Source organism: Oncorhynchus kisutch, linkage group LG8 (genome assembly GCF_002021735.2).
Source record: "Oncorhynchus kisutch isolate 150728-3 linkage group LG8, Okis_V2, whole genome shotgun sequence".
NCBI classification, from domain to species: Eukaryota; Metazoa; Chordata; class Actinopteri; order Salmoniformes; family Salmonidae; genus Oncorhynchus; species Oncorhynchus kisutch.
Window position 1 is genome coordinate 70,352,638 of NC_034181.2, and position 17,085 is coordinate 70,369,722.

General features: G+C 44.3%; 1 protein-coding gene across 3 annotated transcripts in view; it reads right to left on the reverse strand.

Moving 5' to 3' along the window:
- Positions 1 to 17,085, reverse strand: part of LOC109895352 (synaptotagmin-9-like) — a 46,668-nt gene that overhangs the window by 14,603 nt on the left and 14,980 nt on the right. Inside the window, exons 1-3 of one of the 3 annotated variants that reach the window (XM_031831060.1) lie at positions 16,664 to 17,026; positions 14,225 to 14,729; positions 11,976 to 12,534 (exon numbers count right to left, since the gene is read on the reverse strand). In XM_031831060.1, the coding sequence (XP_031686920.1) occupies positions 11,976 to 12,534; positions 14,225 to 14,568 (903 nt within the window). In that variant the 5' untranslated portion in view covers positions 14,569 to 14,729; positions 16,664 to 17,026. Of the gene's footprint in view, positions 1 to 11,975; positions 12,535 to 14,224; positions 14,730 to 15,486; positions 15,750 to 16,663; positions 17,027 to 17,085 lie in introns of those variants that run through there. The other 2 variants (XM_031831059.1, XM_031831058.1) reach the window with 2 other exon arrangements.

The following is a 17,085-nucleotide window of genomic DNA, read 5'->3' on the forward strand; positions in this document are numbered from 1 at the left end:
ACAACTGTTTTGTCAGGTTTCTGCCTGTGTCTAGCTAACGATGAAAGGGATGAGGAGTTATTTTGTCATTCGAGGCAAGTTGTTATCTTACAATAACTGTTCCATTTCAGAAAAACTGATATGTTGGGAAAACTAAAACTCCATAATAATAACTATGCCATTTCAGAGAAACTGCTACAATTTCAAAGTAATCGAGGCGTGTTGTTATCTTACAATAACCGTGAGATTTCAGAGCAACTGGAATGTTGTAAAGAATAACATTCCATTTCCATGTATATCTTCCCCATCATACCGAGCACTGATACAGCTGGTCAGTGAGGATTCGCCTGTGTGATTCTGTCAGCTATGTGAGGAGATGTGGATCTGATTGCCTCAGGTTGTGAAAGAAGGGAGAGATGATCTTGTCAGCTCTACGAAACCTACTCCTCCCTCTTTCTCAGTAACACTTCAGCGGGGTTGTTTCATACCGTCTCACCCTTCATCTCACTCTGTTTTTTGTTCTTTCTCTTTTCCCCTTGACTAGTGGTTCAGAGAGAGGGAAGATATTGGGTGGACACAGAGTGTTATAGACACTAGAGAGTAGTCCTGTCAGGTTTCTTTGTTTCTTCTGATATATGCTAATGACCTTTTTCACTGGGTCCAGACTCTGGCTGGCTACATGACAGCTTTGGAGGTGATGTGTTACTTAGAACTGGAGGATCTCTGGTTCAAGCCCCCTCATCAGCCACAACAGTTTTACCTTCAAGACCCTAACAACCTCCTCCGATATGCAGGTGTATTCATGTCACAGTACACAGTGAGGGGTTAACATGTACATAATATACTGTAGCTACACTCTGTATGAGCGGGTTGTCATTTACAGTAAATTGTTGTGTTTGGAGCCACGTACCTGCTTATGAAAGTCATTTCACTGGGCTGGGACTATGAACTGTTCTGACAGAGCATCTTAGACAGATCTCTTGTGGTTTGGTTTGGGTTTTGAACTGTTCCAGAGAGCTTCAAGCCCTCAGGCTAAGGAATGCTAACCACAGACAGCTCAACACAAACAAGACTATTGCAATCCAATTGTAATATCATTGTGAAAATAAAATATAAAGAGCAAAAACTTTAAATGTATAACTTACAGGCCCAGAGTATTTCCTGGTCAGGGTACATGGGCAGGAAAACTCCTGGTCTTAGTCATGAGGGATGTATGATTTCATGGTCTTGGTTAGGGCTGCTCCCTGTTGTTGCTGGGGCTCCAGACTTAGTGAGAGGCCCAGTCCAGCACTAGACAGGCTCTAGTGATTAATGGATGCCATCACCATCTCTATGTCAACCTGTCAAAGCTGCCTCCCTCTCACTAACAGCCGAGATTTCGGTCACTCCCCTCTGAAATGAAGCCCTCCATCCTGCTATGTGTATGCAAACATAAACATCCACAGAAGCACGTGTCATATGCATGCACACTCACACTCCCGCACACACACACACACACACACGCACATCCAAATACCACTACTCTCAATCTTGTGCCTGCGGTTAAATGAAATACCATGAGCTTGAGACTGATATTTTTGTCCTTCCCAAATATAGATACACTCAGAGCTAATGACCCATGTTACCAGACAACCCCTCACTGGCACCTTATTTAGGTAATCTTCCTAAATAATGGCTGGATCAAAGTGGCAAAGACATTTGAAAGTCCAGTTAAACTTATCAAAGACCCAATATGAGTGGCCATGTATTAATTACTACCTACACTGAGTCTGCCCTCCACTATATACTTTTATTTCTCTGCCCAGCCTACTACCACCCTCATTGTGTCCCACTGTACACTCCTAGTCAAAAAATGTTTGGTTCCAGGTAGAACCGTTTTTTTCTAAGAGTGTATTCATATTATTATTTAGTCTAACATTAGCATGCAGATTATATTAGAGCTCATCAGAGATGGTGGGTACAGCGGCATCTCACTGTAATCACCCAGAGAGAGAGAGAAAACCGATTACCAGACAGGTGAGGTGGAGGCGGAGGAGGCAGAGCTGAGGGGAGGAAGGAGGTGAGAGAGAGGGGGAAGAGGAGGTGAGGGGATGGAGGTAGGGTTCAGTTGTGTCACAGAGCATCCAATTAAACCCCATTGAGACAGTCAGACACACACGCACATGTGATCAATATCTTAGACAACCAATTATGTGAGACTAAAAGATGGCAGAGGGGGGAAGAGAAGAGTAGAGCAGTGAAGAGAGAGAGCAGAGGAGGAGAGGGGAGAGGAAAGTAAAGCAGTGAAGAGAGAGCAGAGGAGGAGAGGGGAGAGGGGAGAGGAAAGTAAAGCAGTGAAGAGAGAGCAGAGGAGGAGAGGGGAGAGGAAAGTAAAGCAGTGAAGAGAGAGCAGAGGAGGAGAGGGGAGAGGAGAATAGAGCAGTGAAGAGAGAGCAGAGGAGGAGAGGGGAGAGGAGAATAGAGCAGTGAAGAGAGAGCAGAGGAGGAGAGGGGAGAGGAAAGTAAAGCAGTGAAGAGTGGGGTCAGTTTGTTATATTTGGAGTACTTCTCCTGTCCTATTCGGTGTCCTGTGTGAATCTAAGTGTGCGTTCTCTAATTCTCTCCTTCTCTCTTTCTTTCTCTCTCTCGGAGGACCTGAGCCCTAGGACCATGCCCCAGGACTACCTGACATGATGACTCCTTGCTGTCCCCAGTCCACCTGGCCATGCTGCTGTTCCAGTTTCAACTGACCTGAGCTCTAGGACCATGCCCCAGGACTACCTGACATGATGACTCCTTGCTGTCCCCAGTCCACCTGGCCATGCTGCTGCTCCAGTTTCAACTTCCACCTGACTGTGCTGCTGCTCCAGTTTCAACTGTTCTGCCTTATTATTATTCGACCATGCTGGTCATTTATGAACATTTGAACATCTTGGCCATGTTCTGTTATAATCTCCACCCGGCACAGCCAGAAGAGGACTGGCCACCCCTCATAGCCTGGTTCCTCTCTAGGTTTCTTCCTAGGTATTGGCCTTTCTAGGGAGTTTTTCCTAGCCACCGTGCTTCTACACCTGCATTGCTTGCTGTTTGGGGTTTTAGGCTGGGTTTCTGTACAGCACTTTGAGATATCAGCTGGTGTACGAAGGGCTATATAAATAAATTTGATTTGATTTGAAGAGAGAGCAGAGGAGGAGAGGGGAGAGGAGAATAGAGCAGTGAAGAGAGAGCAGAGGAGGAGAGGGGAGAGGAAAGTAAAGCAGTGAAGAGAGAGCAGAGGGGAGAGGAAAGTAAAGCAGTGAAGAGAGAGCAGAGGGGAGAGGAAAGTAAAGCAGTGAAGAGAGAGCAGAGGGGGAGAGGGGAGAGGAAAGTAAAGCAGTGAAGAGAGAGCAGAGGAGGAGAGGGGAGAGGAAAGTAAAGCAGTGAAGAGAGAGCAGAGGAGGAGAGGAAAGTAAAGCAGTGAAGAGAGAGCAGAGGAGGAGAGGGGAGAGGAAAGTAAAGCAGTGAAGAGAGAGCAGAGGGGGAGAGGGAGAGGAAAGTAAAGCAGTGAAGAGAGAGCAGAGGGGGAGAGGGAGAGGAAAGTAAAGCAGTGAAGAGAGAGAGCAGAGGAGGAGAGGGAGAGGAAAGTAAAGCAGTGAAGAGAGAGAGCAGAGGAGGAGAGGGAGAGGAAAGTAAAGCAGTGAAGAGAGAGAGCAGAGGAGGAGAGGAGAGAGGAGAATAGAGCAGTGAAGAGAGAGCAGAGGAGGAGAGGAAGGTAAAGCAGTGAAGAGAGAGCAGAGGAGGAGAGGGGAGAGGAAAGTAAAGCAGTGAAGAGAGAGCAGAGGGGGAGAGGGAGAGGAAAGTAAAGCAGTGAAGAGAGAGCAGAGGGGGAGAGGGAGAGGAAAGTAAAGCAGTGAAAAGAGAGAGCAGAGGAGGAGAGGGAGAGGAAAGTAAAGCAGTGAAGAGAGAGCAGAGGAGGAGAGGGGAGAGGAGAATAGAGCAGTGAAGAGAGAGCAGAGGAGGAGAGGGGAGAGGAAAGTAAAGCAGTGAAGAGAGAGCAGAGGAGGAGAGGGGAGAAGAAAGTAAAGCAGTGAAGAGAGAGCAGAGGAGGAGAGGGGAGAGGAGAATAGAGCAGTGAAGAGAGAGCAGAGGGGAGAGGAAAGTAAAGCAGTGAAGAGAGAGCAGAGGAGGAGAGGGGAGAGGAAAGTAAAGCAGTGAAGAGAGAGCAGAGGAGGAGAGGGGAGAGGAAAGTAAAGCAGTGAAGAGAGAGAGAGAGGAGGAGAGGGGAGAGGAGAATAGAGCAGTGAAGAGAGAGCAGAGGAGAGGGGAGAGGAAAGTAAAGCAGTGAAGAGAGAGCAGAGGAGGAGAGGGGAGAGGAGAATAGAGCAGTGAAGAGAGAGCAGAGGAGAGGGGAGAGGAAAGTAAAGCAGTGAAGAGAGAGCAGAGGAAGAGAGGGGAGAGGAGAATAGAGCAGTGAAGAGAGAGCTGAGGAGGAGAGGGGAGAGGAAAGTCCCTATTTGAATGTAGCCCAGCACTAACACAGGATTCTACCACTCAGCAGGGCATTGGTTGAATCAGTGCTGGAAAAAAAGTCTGCTCACCCTCTATATAGCTTCGCAGGAGTAGGGCTGACCATCCCTGACTGACACTATGGAACTAGCCACATTGGCTGGAACAAAAGTCTACAGCCAGGGACAGAGTAGGATTGACCACCCCTGGTCTAAGTGTCTTTGAGTTCCATTGATATGGATTGAAGGGAAAGACAGGTCATTAGCTATCCTTATTATTCTCTAGGCAAGAGGGCACAGGGCTCTAACACAGTCATCCTGAAGGAATAATGGTCAGGTCACCTGGGGTCCAAACTCATGAAAGTCAAAATGGTTGCTGTTCAGACAAACTACAAAGACTTGTATCACTATTAAAGGTACAAAATCACCTGAACCCCAACACAGAGGACAGAATAACCAGCTCATGAATTATTCATAACTCAACATTTGCATGCTGTCCTTGCTCTGTGACTGTATCGCAAACCTGTGTGTACAGGAATGCTCTGAGTGGGTGTTAAATCCTCTGTGACAAATGTCATCATATATCAGTGTGTGTGAGGGTGTTCTCTTCATCAGCTACGCCTCATTGATTCAGCACTGACCTCCCTGGAATAATATGAATCATATTTTATAATCAATGGGAGGGCAGAGCTCTGATAAATGCCAGTTCCATGTGACATGAAAAACACAGACAGGATCAATGGTCACATCACAGCTACTGTAGCTCACACACTGACACACTGAGAAAGGCGCTGGTCCATCAATGCAATCACAAACATACAAATTATGAAATAACACATATGGAATCACATAGTAACCAAAAAGTGTTAAACGAATCAAAATATATTTTATATTTGAGATTCTTCAAAGTAGCCACCCTTTGACTTAATGACAGCTTTGCACACTCTTGGCATTCTCTCAACCAGCTTAACCTGGAATGCATTTCCAACAGTCTTGAAGGAGTTCCCACATATGCCTGGCTGCTTTTAACGGTAGTGTATTTTTACACTCACACACACACACACACGCACACACACACACACACAGATTCTTACATCACACAAACAGTGCTGTCAGTTGTCTAATTTGCATGGCACTGTGATGAGCACTCATTCCTGATGACCTCAGGCATCATCACCATGGTCCCATTTAGCTCTGCTGACTGAGGTTAGGACCTGGTGGAAAGGAGCTGAGATGGGGTTAAGGGTCCACTTTGATGGAACAATGCAGAGAAAGTGATTATGAGTTATCTTCCTGAAGGATACAATGTTTCACTACTGAGAGATGAGATAGTTAGAGCCCTAGGGGTGCTGGGGCACCTGCCCATTTTGGTGGTGTTTTTTTAAAACAAATTACTTTTTATTTTTTGTCTCTTTTCCTATTTATTTATTTTCCTATTCTCTTCTCCCATGTGGTGCACCGGTCTAAGGCACTGTATCTCAGTGCTAGAGGATTCACTACAGACCCTGGTTCGATTCCTGGCTGTATCACAACTGGCTGTGATTGGGAGTCCCATAGGGCAGCGCAGAATTGGCCTAGCGTGGTCCGGGTTAGGGTTTGCCCAAGCAGTCATTGTAAATAAGAATTTGTACTTATTAAGTCCCCTCCCCTGCCTTTCTGCCACTGTGAGTGTGGCAGATCATTGCGGTATATGTTTTGTTTTTTGTTGGGGGGAGGGGGTGCCCTTTTTTTAACTTTGAGCACCTGCCCCACCAAAGGTCTGCTCTGTGCACAGCCCTGGAACATATATTCAATCATTACCTTGCACATTACCATAGATAGTCTACTATATGTGACTGGCAACACGATCCTAGGCTTATTGTAATTTTTCACTAAAACGTTTATTTTATACAGTTTATAACAGTACAGACTTGGAGCTTCAAAATGGTGTATCACACACCGCAATTGGAGAAAGCAATGGGAAAGTAATGCTGCTATGAAAGTTGATATACTTGTTTACCCACTTTTGAGAAAAGCACTTCAAAGTTTTTGATGTGATTTTAACATTTGCTAGTGAGCTCCTCCTTTTTTATGGCTATTCAGCATCATTCACACCCTCTTAAGCCTTAGCCATCTCTTTAAGAATTCAAATGTAACACCTGGGACTCAGCATGGCGCTGTCCTCCAGAAAGTAGTCTCTCACAACCTTCTGCCACTGAGCTTTATCGATAGCACCAGCTACATTCAGGGCAGCAATGTTGTTGAGAGCTTTAACAACACTTTTGCAGTTGTCCAAAGCTATATTGTTCCAAAAATCTGTTGTAGAAAAGATGATCTATTTACTGACCAAGGGAACACCCATTCTTATTTTACACAGAAGCTTGTGATGTGACACAACGATAAGGACTCATCTCTCGACATTTCCAGCCCCTCCACTATCTCAGCCAATCATGGCTAGCCTGGAAGAATCCTGTATTTCTCCCTACATTCCATTTTTTCAAACGGCTCCCTTTTGAAGTAGGAACTAGCGTCAAATGCCTAGGATCCTGTAACCAGTCACATACAGAATCCGCAGGCAAAATCTGAGAAGAAACATAATGAAGGGTAGGCTAACTGAAATTAGACTCAATTAAATAAAATGCTATGCACCATATGGGTTAATGACGCCTATTTTCCTTTGTCGGATTTCAAGACTACTGTAGGTACTGACATATCTGCCCAACAATATGAACCTCATATTGCCCCACACCTGTCAGGATAATACAACAGAGTCTCTCATTATGCTCAGTGTCGTGACAATGATCTGATACTATGCTACTATACTATGAAGAAACGTCCTACAGTAAGACAGAACAAAGTCATCCTAAGAGAAATCCTCTTTGAAAAAGTGGACATCCATCCACAACTGTCAGCTCAGTGAGCTGGCTAGCAGTCATTTCTGTTTTCTCCACGTTAAGACACTCTTTCTTGGGTAGGTCTTCACAAATCAAATCAAATTTTATTTGTCACATACACATGGTTAGCAGATGTTAATGCGAGTGTAGCGAAATGCTTGTGCTTCTAGTTCCGACAATGCAGTAATAACCAACAAGTAATTTAGCTAACAATTCCAAAACTACTACCTTATAGACACAAGTGTAAGGGGATAAAGAATATGTACATAAAGATATATGAATGAGTGATGGTACAGAGCGGCATAGGCAAGATACAGTAGATGGTATTGAGTGCAGTATATACATATGAGATGAGTATGTAAACAAAGTGGCATAGTTAAAGTGGCTAGTGATACATGTATTACATAAAGATGCAGTAGATGATATAGAGTACAGTATATACATATACATATGAGATGAATAATGTAGGTTATGTAAACATTATATTAGGTAGCATTGTTTAAAGGAGATGTCTCCTGCCGACTTCTTTCTCTCACAAATGAAACACATTGGGCTCTATTTTAACAAACCTAACACAATGGTAAATCTAAGTGCATTCGGTAGCGCTATAGGTTCAGTTGTGTGTCCAAAATATTTTTGCTGTGATCACTATCACAATTACTATCACTTGCTGGCGTTGGTGCGAAAGGGCTGTGTTTTGATGAATATACAAGTTATGGGTGTGTCGAGGCATGGCCGCTCACTGGCCAATCAGAACGTGCTCCCGGTGAAATATGTGGTTGCTTCAAGTTGTATATTTACTGTATTTTATGTATTGCCTTGGAATCAAATCCAATTTCAATGTTAGTCCGTTATAGCTTGGATACGAGAAACGAAATAACAAAATGTAGACCTATCTTTGCTAAACACATTAACCTGAACCCATATTCAGTCCACATTGTTCTAAGTAATTGCTTGGCTTCAAAAGCATTCACAATTATATAGGGTCTAGGTTTACTTTAAATTGCATTATGGCTAAGCAGGGATATGCCACATTTTATCAATAAGCAAGATTAAAATAATTTTTGACAAGGCCTAAAAATAAAATTATAATCAAATTCTAAACAAAACGAAATAACAACTTGTTTTAAATAGGCTATGTCTGTCACGAATCCCGCCAAAGATGGTGCCTCTTCCTGTTCCGGCGGCGCTCGGTGGTCGTCGTCCCTGGCCTACTAGCTTCCACCGATCCCCTTTTCTGTTTCATTTAGTTGTGTCTGATTAGTTGCACCTGTTTTGTGTTTAGGTTTTGATTGTGGGCTATTTAAACCCAGTAGGCCCGCCGGCTTTTGTGCGGGCTTGTTTTTCTGTTTATGGTGTGTGATTATTTTGTGGTATTTATTTTTGCGGTCAGTTTCGTCCTGTTGTTTGGACTGAGTGCTACTGCCCCGTAGCACTCACTTCCGTCATCATGAAGTGCTTTGAGAGACTAGTCAAGGACCATATCACCTCCACCCTACCTGACACCCTAGACCCACTCCAATTTGCTTACCGCCCAAATAGGTCCACAGACGATGCAATCTCAACCACACTGCACACTGCCCTAACCCATCTGGACAAGAGGAATACCTATGTGAGAATGCTGTTCATCGACTACAGCTCGGCATTCAACACCATAGTACCCTCCAAGCTCGTCATCAAGCTCGAGACCCTGGGTCTCCGACCCCGCCCTGTGCAACTGGGTACTGGACTTCCTGACGGGCCGCCCCCAGGTGGTGAGGGTAGGCAACAACATCTCCTCCCCGCTGATCCTCAACACTGGGGCCCCACAAGGGTGCGTTCTGAGCCCTCTCCTGTACTCCCTGTTCACCCACGACTGCGTGGCCACGCACGCCTCCAACTCAATAATCAAGTTTGCGGACGACACAACAGTGGTAGGCTTGATTACCAACAACGACGAGACGGCCTACAGGGAGGAGGTGAGGGCCCTCGGAGTGTGGTGTCAGGAAAATAACCTCACAGTCAACGTCAACAAAACTAAGGAGATGATTGTGGACTTCAGGAAACAGCAGAGGGAACAGTAGTGGAGAGGGTAGCAAGTTTTAAGTTCCTCGGCATACACATCACAGACAAACTGAATTGGTCCACTCACACAGACAGCATCGTGAAGAAGGCGCAGCAGCGCCTCTTCAACCTCAGGAGGCTGAAGAAATTCGGCTTGTCACCAAAAGCACTCACAAACTTCTACAGATGCACAATCGAAAGCATCCTGGCGGGCTGTATCACCGCCTGGTACGGCAACTGCTCCGCCCTCAACCGTAAGGCTCTCCAGAGGGTAGTGAGGTCTGCACAACGCATCACCGGGGGCAAACTACCTGCCCTCCAGGACACCTACACCACCCGATGTTACAGGAAGGCCATAAAGATTATCAAGGACAACAACCACCCGAGCCACTGCCTGTTCACCCCGCTATCATCCAGAAGGTGAGGTCAGTACAGGTGCATCAAAGCTGGGACCGAGAGACTGAAAAACAGCTTCGATCTCAAGGCCATCAGACTGTTAAACAGCCACCACTAACATTGAGTGGCTGCTGCCAACACACTGACACTGACACTGACTCAACTCCAGCCACTTTAATAATGGGAATTGATGGGAAATGATGTAAATATATCACTAGCCACTTTAAACAATGCTACCTTATATAATGTTACTTACCCTACATTATTCATCTCATATGCATACGTATATACTGTACTCTATATCATCGACTGCATCCTTATGTAATACATGTATCACTAGCCACTTTAACTATGCCACTTTGTTTACATACTCATCTCATATGTATATACTGTACTCGATACCATCTACTGTATCTTGCCTATGCTGCTCTGTACCATCACTCATTCATATATCCTTATGTACATATTCTTTATCCCCTTACACTGTGTATAAGACAGTAGTTTTGGAATTGTTAGTTAGATTACTTGTTGGTTATTACTGCATTGTCGGAACTAGAAGCACAAGCATTTCGCTACACTCGCATTAACATCTGCTAACCATGTGTATGTGACAAATACATTTGATTTGATTTGATTTGGGTCTTGACGCACCCTTGTGTGTGTGGCGTGACCGTCTCTCTGGGTTTTTGGAAAATAAAAATCCACATCTTGTGAACTACCCTGCTCTCTGCGCCTGACTTCTCCACCCACTACTCATAGAAGCCGTGACAATGTCACACTTACAGGCACCATAATTTCTCCCCATGGCCATATAATATTAAAACAATGCAGACTATGGAGGGTTTTACGGAACATCGTAACTTTTCACAGGACAAAGATTTGGGAGCAGTATATGTTTTATGAACATAATCGGAACCATCTTACAGATCAGGTCCCATTCACACATCTCCAGAAGTTGCATTGCAGGCGCGCCACAGACATTGTAACCATTAAACCACGCAGGTGAATCATTCCAATAAGATTGGTTGTAATAAAATGAAACGAAAAACCAGCAATCATTTTTTTGAAACAACAACAATAAATCGATGCAAAATCTCCAGGATATAAAAGACACATATTGCTGTTGAACCTTATATTCGGCCTACGGGAGGGCTTGGGTTTTGAACATATAAAACGGAAAACAAGCCATTTCCAGGTACAGATAACTTCTGAATACAAGGTTCACCGGTATTCACCAAGGTTCTCATCTCTCTATTCATGATGGGCATTGACACAGCCTACAACACATTTTTTGTTTTTTTAAACACGTCCAAATGGGACCTGCATGGCTAACACAATGTGGTCTTGCCTACAATGCATAGATGAAAGGGAAATGTCAGCCCACTGTTTGAATCCTCTCAAACTTAATATTTGAATAAAGCTCTGGTAATGAAGATTGTTTTCCAAGCGGTCTCATGAGCCAAAGCCTTTATCGAGTCTTGACTACTTCGCAATTGCATTGGGCAGGACTACGCCTCGTTTGAGACGAGGTGGGGCTATGTTTGGTTTCTAACCAAATAAAATGAAACAAATATATATATATATATTAATGTTTTTTTTCTGTTTCTAAATACGAAGTATATGCAGGCACCAAAAGCACATTAGGTTACTCTTGTCTGTCACGGCTGGATAGGCTGCGTTTCTGCTGTCAAAATTCATGCCATAACCAACTGCGTTAATGCTAAAACCAGCGTTTGGTTGGTCTTACATATCTCTACCAGTGCTGCCTGAAATAACTTTGCATCACTTTGTATCATGTTTTTAAGGACACACCTAAAATATTTCCACTCTTCTCATCAGAGCACAAGTGAGCTGGTATAAGACAGGTACATTGCCAAACCCGACGTTAGGGCTGGAAAATGCCAGTGCTCCAGTTTTTACATGACAAAATTGCAAACTAACGCAGGTTTGACACCGCCTTAACGCCAGCCAAAAATCAAGCTTATTGTCTCTATTTCAGATGAAGCGACTCAATGACAGCTTACTGTGGCTCATCTTTAAAAAATGTATATGAGGCATTCAACCAGAGGACAGTACTGTAAAAATGGCTAATCTGAAATTAATATCCTGCTATAGTTATAATTTACCATTTATCTTAGTAAATCTAACAGGGTTTAAGCAGAACAAACATACCCCTAAAAGCCGGAAACAGGAAGTGATCAAACAGGATGAGTTGACTGACCGTGGAGACGTACTGGATGTCCCGGCAAAGCTTTGTCTCTGCAGGGAAGTCCACCAGATCCAGGAAGTTGTCCACCACCACCTGGCCGATGATATCGTGGCGCGAGAAGCGATCAAAGTCGTAGACACTGAAGTGCAGCTTGCGCGTCGGCAGCTCAGCGTACTCCACGGGGAACAGGAATACTTCATCGAACACGGGGTTGAGTGTCTTGCGGTGAACCTTGGTCTGGTGCTTGGTCTGCCTGTCCGGTAGTAGGTAGATCTTGACGTAGGGGTCCGAGGTGCCCAATAAATCCTTGGCGGGGAGATCCTGCGCCTTGTGGATCTTGACGATTAGTTGCTCCAAGTCACAGTCGAACTTGAGAATTAAGTGTAGGCGTCCACAGCCTCCGCCCCGCCGGCCCCCCTCATCCCCTTCCAGGGAGCGCTGCTTGTAAAGCTCTGGTTTGAGACGGCCCAGACCCAGGCCCATCCCAGTCAGAGAGTCCTGTCTCTGGAACTGGGCCACGTTAAAGTCCGGGTTGGACCTGTTTACGGATAATCTACGAATTGAGTTAGACCTGTGCAGAGGACAGACAGAAAGAGACACATTACCATCGTCAGCATAGGTGAGATACACAGAGAGACAGAAAAAGTGTATTTGATACAACAATAGAGTACCTGAATAATATAGATTAAGGATTTCTGTAAATATGAACATTACGGCTCAAGCAACAATTGACAAAAATAACAAATTCTCTCTACTCGGTTTTTCAAGAGGGATGAGTTGTGGGTAAGTGTTACATGCTGAGCAGTGGATAGACTTTCCTTCAAACACAAACAAATTACTAACAGCTAAAGTGAAACTCATTGATACAAAGAGTGTCTGGGGTTAGAATTACTCACAGAACATTGTTTTCTGTAGAGGACGTGACTCCACAAGACTCAGTGGGATAGCTGCCCTACAGCTGCTGGGTTGCTATGTCTGAGCTCCTGTTCTATGTTCTAAACCTGGTTAATGCTAGAACTTCCCAACTGCCTAGTTTGTGTCACACAGGGCTTTAACTTCTTCGGGATAGGGGGCAGTATTCGGAAGTTTGGATGACTGAGGTGCCCAAAGTAAACTGCCTGTTACTCAGGCCCAGAAGCTAGGATATGCATAAAATAGTATGGTAGTATTGGATAGAAAACACTCCACAGTTTCCAAAACTGTTACAATAATGTCTGTGAGTATAACAGAACTGATATGGCAGGCAAAAACCCGAGGAGAATCCATGCAGATTTTTTTTTTTGGAGCTCACCACTCATTGAAATCGCTGTCTATGGGAATATCAATGGAATACCTCCCAGATTGCAGTTCCGGGGTGAGTCATGGTTTCTACCTAAGTGTGGATGAAGTTTACAATGTTCTGAAAGTGAAATTAAGAATCTGGAGACATTTTCTTCAAATTAATGAATGGGCTCTCAGGGTATATTTTACTCATGGAAAATATTGTGCAAACCAAAGTCGCGAACAATTATGAAGTCTTTACTTCAGAAGGACAGTATAAATATTTGTACAGTTGGCGTAAATTCGAATTTAACTAGAAATTCCAATTAAATTAATAAATTCACTCATGGTGAAGAATTGACATTGAATTACAATGAAATATAAACAAATCTTCAAGTTATTAAATTGGAATTAGACTGTACTTGTTTAATTTGAATGGAATTGCAATTGTAAAAAAATGTCATCTTTGGAATTTAATTGGAATTCAATATTTTTACATTACCCAGTTAAAGGACTGAACACAAATAGTATAACAAATTTACTGTAGATTTTATTTGTAATAATTTGAACCTGTAATCCAATATTTCCAGTATAGCTAGGCTGTCTGAACGGTGACATGATCAGCCTGAAAGCCTGAAGGAATTTAAATAGAATTAGAAACCTAACATTGGAATTCAGAGGAATGGAATTATCTCTGAATTGAAAGATTGACCTGGAATTTGGCTTTAATTTAATTTATAATACATTTGTGGAATCAACCCCAATCCTGGTGGACTGTGGTACTCATGGACTGGCGGTGTACTGTATTGAAAACTTTACTCCTACAGTGATAACCATTGTGGTGAACTAATTAAATACTATGTATTATGAAAGCAAAGTAGCAGTCTTAGCAGCAGTCTTATTGTAAGGGAGCTTGGTATAGTAAGTACTACAGTATGCAAGCACAGTACATAGCACAATAGCGACTTCATCATAGTAGAGGACTGTGATATAGTACTCACCCAATCTCTGTGTGTATAGACATTGACCGGACGTAGGGTGAGGGCTCAGTGGTCTGCCTCTGCGTACGAGGGTTGGTGTGGACCCCGTTCTCGCGGCCTTTACTCTGGGACTCCAGGGGGATGTCTGGAGACGTGTGGCTAATCTTCATAGCCGCCTCTGGGATGGGAATGATCGCCGCTATGGGGGGCGGTGATACGGGGGTCACCGGCCCCGTCACTGTCCCAGATGCCACAGGGACAATGGAGAAGCGATGTGACTCACGGCAGTCGAGGGCGGGGATGGGGGGGTCGACGGCCGTGTAGACTGACTCCCTTGCTGGGACGTAGGGTTGTAAAGGTGCCATGGGGGAATCGTGGTGTCCATGGCTGGGCGCCTTGATGCTGGGGGAGGGGCCACGCTCCCTCCATGGGATCCAGCAGAGCTTCCAGGAGACGAAGATTGAGACCCCGAACAGGGCCAGGCCACAGGCTGTCACCACCAGGGACAGCAGGCTCACTGACACATCTACAGAATGCAGGAAGGGGGGAAACAGGGTGAGAGGGAGGAAAGAAAGGGAGAGCGTTATTAGGGTCATTTTACTGTTATAAGGAGCTGAGAGGCACAGTGAGACAAACAAAGCTCAATGACACATGTACAAGACAAAGGCTTGGGAGAGAATTAATCATCATCACCACATCAAACATTTCCAAGATGCAGTCGAATGTCTGTTTTGTCTTGTCCTGTCTTGTCCCGTGTAAATAATAGTTCTAATTTTTTCATATATTTCGTATATATTTTAATCTCACTTTCATCTAAGGACTGAATATACTCTCCTGCAACCCGCCTCACCCAATGTGGTACAGATCTGCTATTTTATATTTTAGAACCGGAACCCCCATTAGAAGCTAGCCAGCTAACTAGCTACTAGTTAGTAGTCAGTTAGCCACCTCTAGCGGTCTTCACTGTCAACTCGGACACCAGCCAACCTCAACTCGGTAAATACCTGCCAGTCTGCACAGCGTGATATCAAGTCAGAGCAAATCGGACTGCTTTTTCTCAACCACATCTCCGGATTCCTATTGCAAGCTCTGGACCTTTACACTGGATCATCGCAGCTAGCTAGCTGCAATCCGAGTGGGTACTCCTGGCTAACGTCTCTGTCCCGAAGCAAGCACCAGTTATCCTTGAGCTAGCCTCGAGCTAGGCCCATCTCCAGGCTAGCCGAAAAGGTCCACCAGCTATTTATTGGGCTACAATAACTATTTAGCCAATTGGCCCGTACCCTTTATTGCCGACACAGAGCCTCGCCGATCCATCACGACTGGTCTGCCGGCATAATTGTTCAAGGTGGTTTCAACAGGCTATTCTGTTGCAACGTCGCCGAAGATCCATCTGCTGGCCACGGCCCGCTAGCTTTCTGAATCGCCGTGTCTCCAGCTCGCCTAGCGTAGCAGAGACTACCGAATGGCCCCGACTCACCTATTGCTGCTCATTGGACCCTATGATCACTCGGTTACTCATGCCTCAGCCTAATGTCAATATACCTTGTCCACTGCTGTTTAGGTTAGTTATTATTGTTTTATATCACTATAGAGCCCCAGCCCCACCCTAAATGCCTTAGATAGCTCTTTGTCGCACCCTCCACACATGCGGAGACCTCACCTGGCTTAAAAATCTCTTTGGGGTACCCCCCCTCCCCTTCTTCTCAATTTCCGCCTAAAGACATACCCTAATATAACTGCCTGTAGCTCAGGCCCAGAAGCAAGGATATGCATATTCTTAGTATCATTTGAAAGGAAACACTCTGCATTTTGTGGAAATGGGCATTGAATGTAGGAGAAAATAACACAATAGATCTGCTAGAAGAAAATACAAGGAAATAAACATACGTTTTCTGTTTTTTATTGTTGCTGCATCATCTTTCAAATGACCAAGAACAGCCAAACATAGAGATGGGATGCTGGGGATGGTTTGAATGATGTGAAGCGCCTGTGAGATAGTCAGAAACCTTTTACAAGACATGACAGTCATGGGGAAAGGCAGTTGATAGAGAGCTGACGTTTTCCAGTAGTCCTTTAGAGTTCTCAACTTCACCAGCCCCATGTAAATGACCATTGAAAAGTAGCAGAAAAGGTCTGACATGGAAATGGTCTTCCATGCCTCTTTCTTTCCTGCCTGCTTCTTAGCCCCGTACTTATTGGTGTTCGCCACCAGGGAATCAACAACTGACAAGGTGAAAAACTGTTGAAAAAGTTGAAGGGGGCTGTACTTTGCAGTCATGTCTAGTTGAGGTCCTGGCTGCCTTTTGGGTCTAAAAACTGGTGGATTTGGTTCCACATCATCTTCTAAACACAGAGTTTTTATATATTGCAAATAAAATAAGAAAATCAACAAAAAAAATCTCAAATGAATAATATTCCATATTAATTTCAAATAAGGACATTAGCATTAGAACTTACCAATTCAGCATGGCATCCTCGCCGTGCAGAAACATTACTTCCGCCTGGGAATTAAAACTAGCTAAACTAGCTTCGCTGAAAGATTCATCTTCTTGAAGAAACTCTGTCTCGCTGTCTCGATCAATTTCCTCTATAATTTGGGTTAAGTCTGTATACCTAGACTTTGTTTTAGCTTTTCCTGATTTATTCGCCATAATTTAAATATATAAACTTGTTGAAAATGCTGTTGAATATGTACTGCTATGCGTAACACTCGTGGCTCCGTCAAGTAGGATTTGCAATGGCGAATTAACCTCTTTTTCGCCAGAGTTTACGACAAAGGCTGGTCTTCGAACGTATAACCATTACATATTGCCGTTTACCTCAGCTTATTGGCTATCTTCCAAGCTAGATTTCAAGATGATCAGTGGTCATTGGGCCAA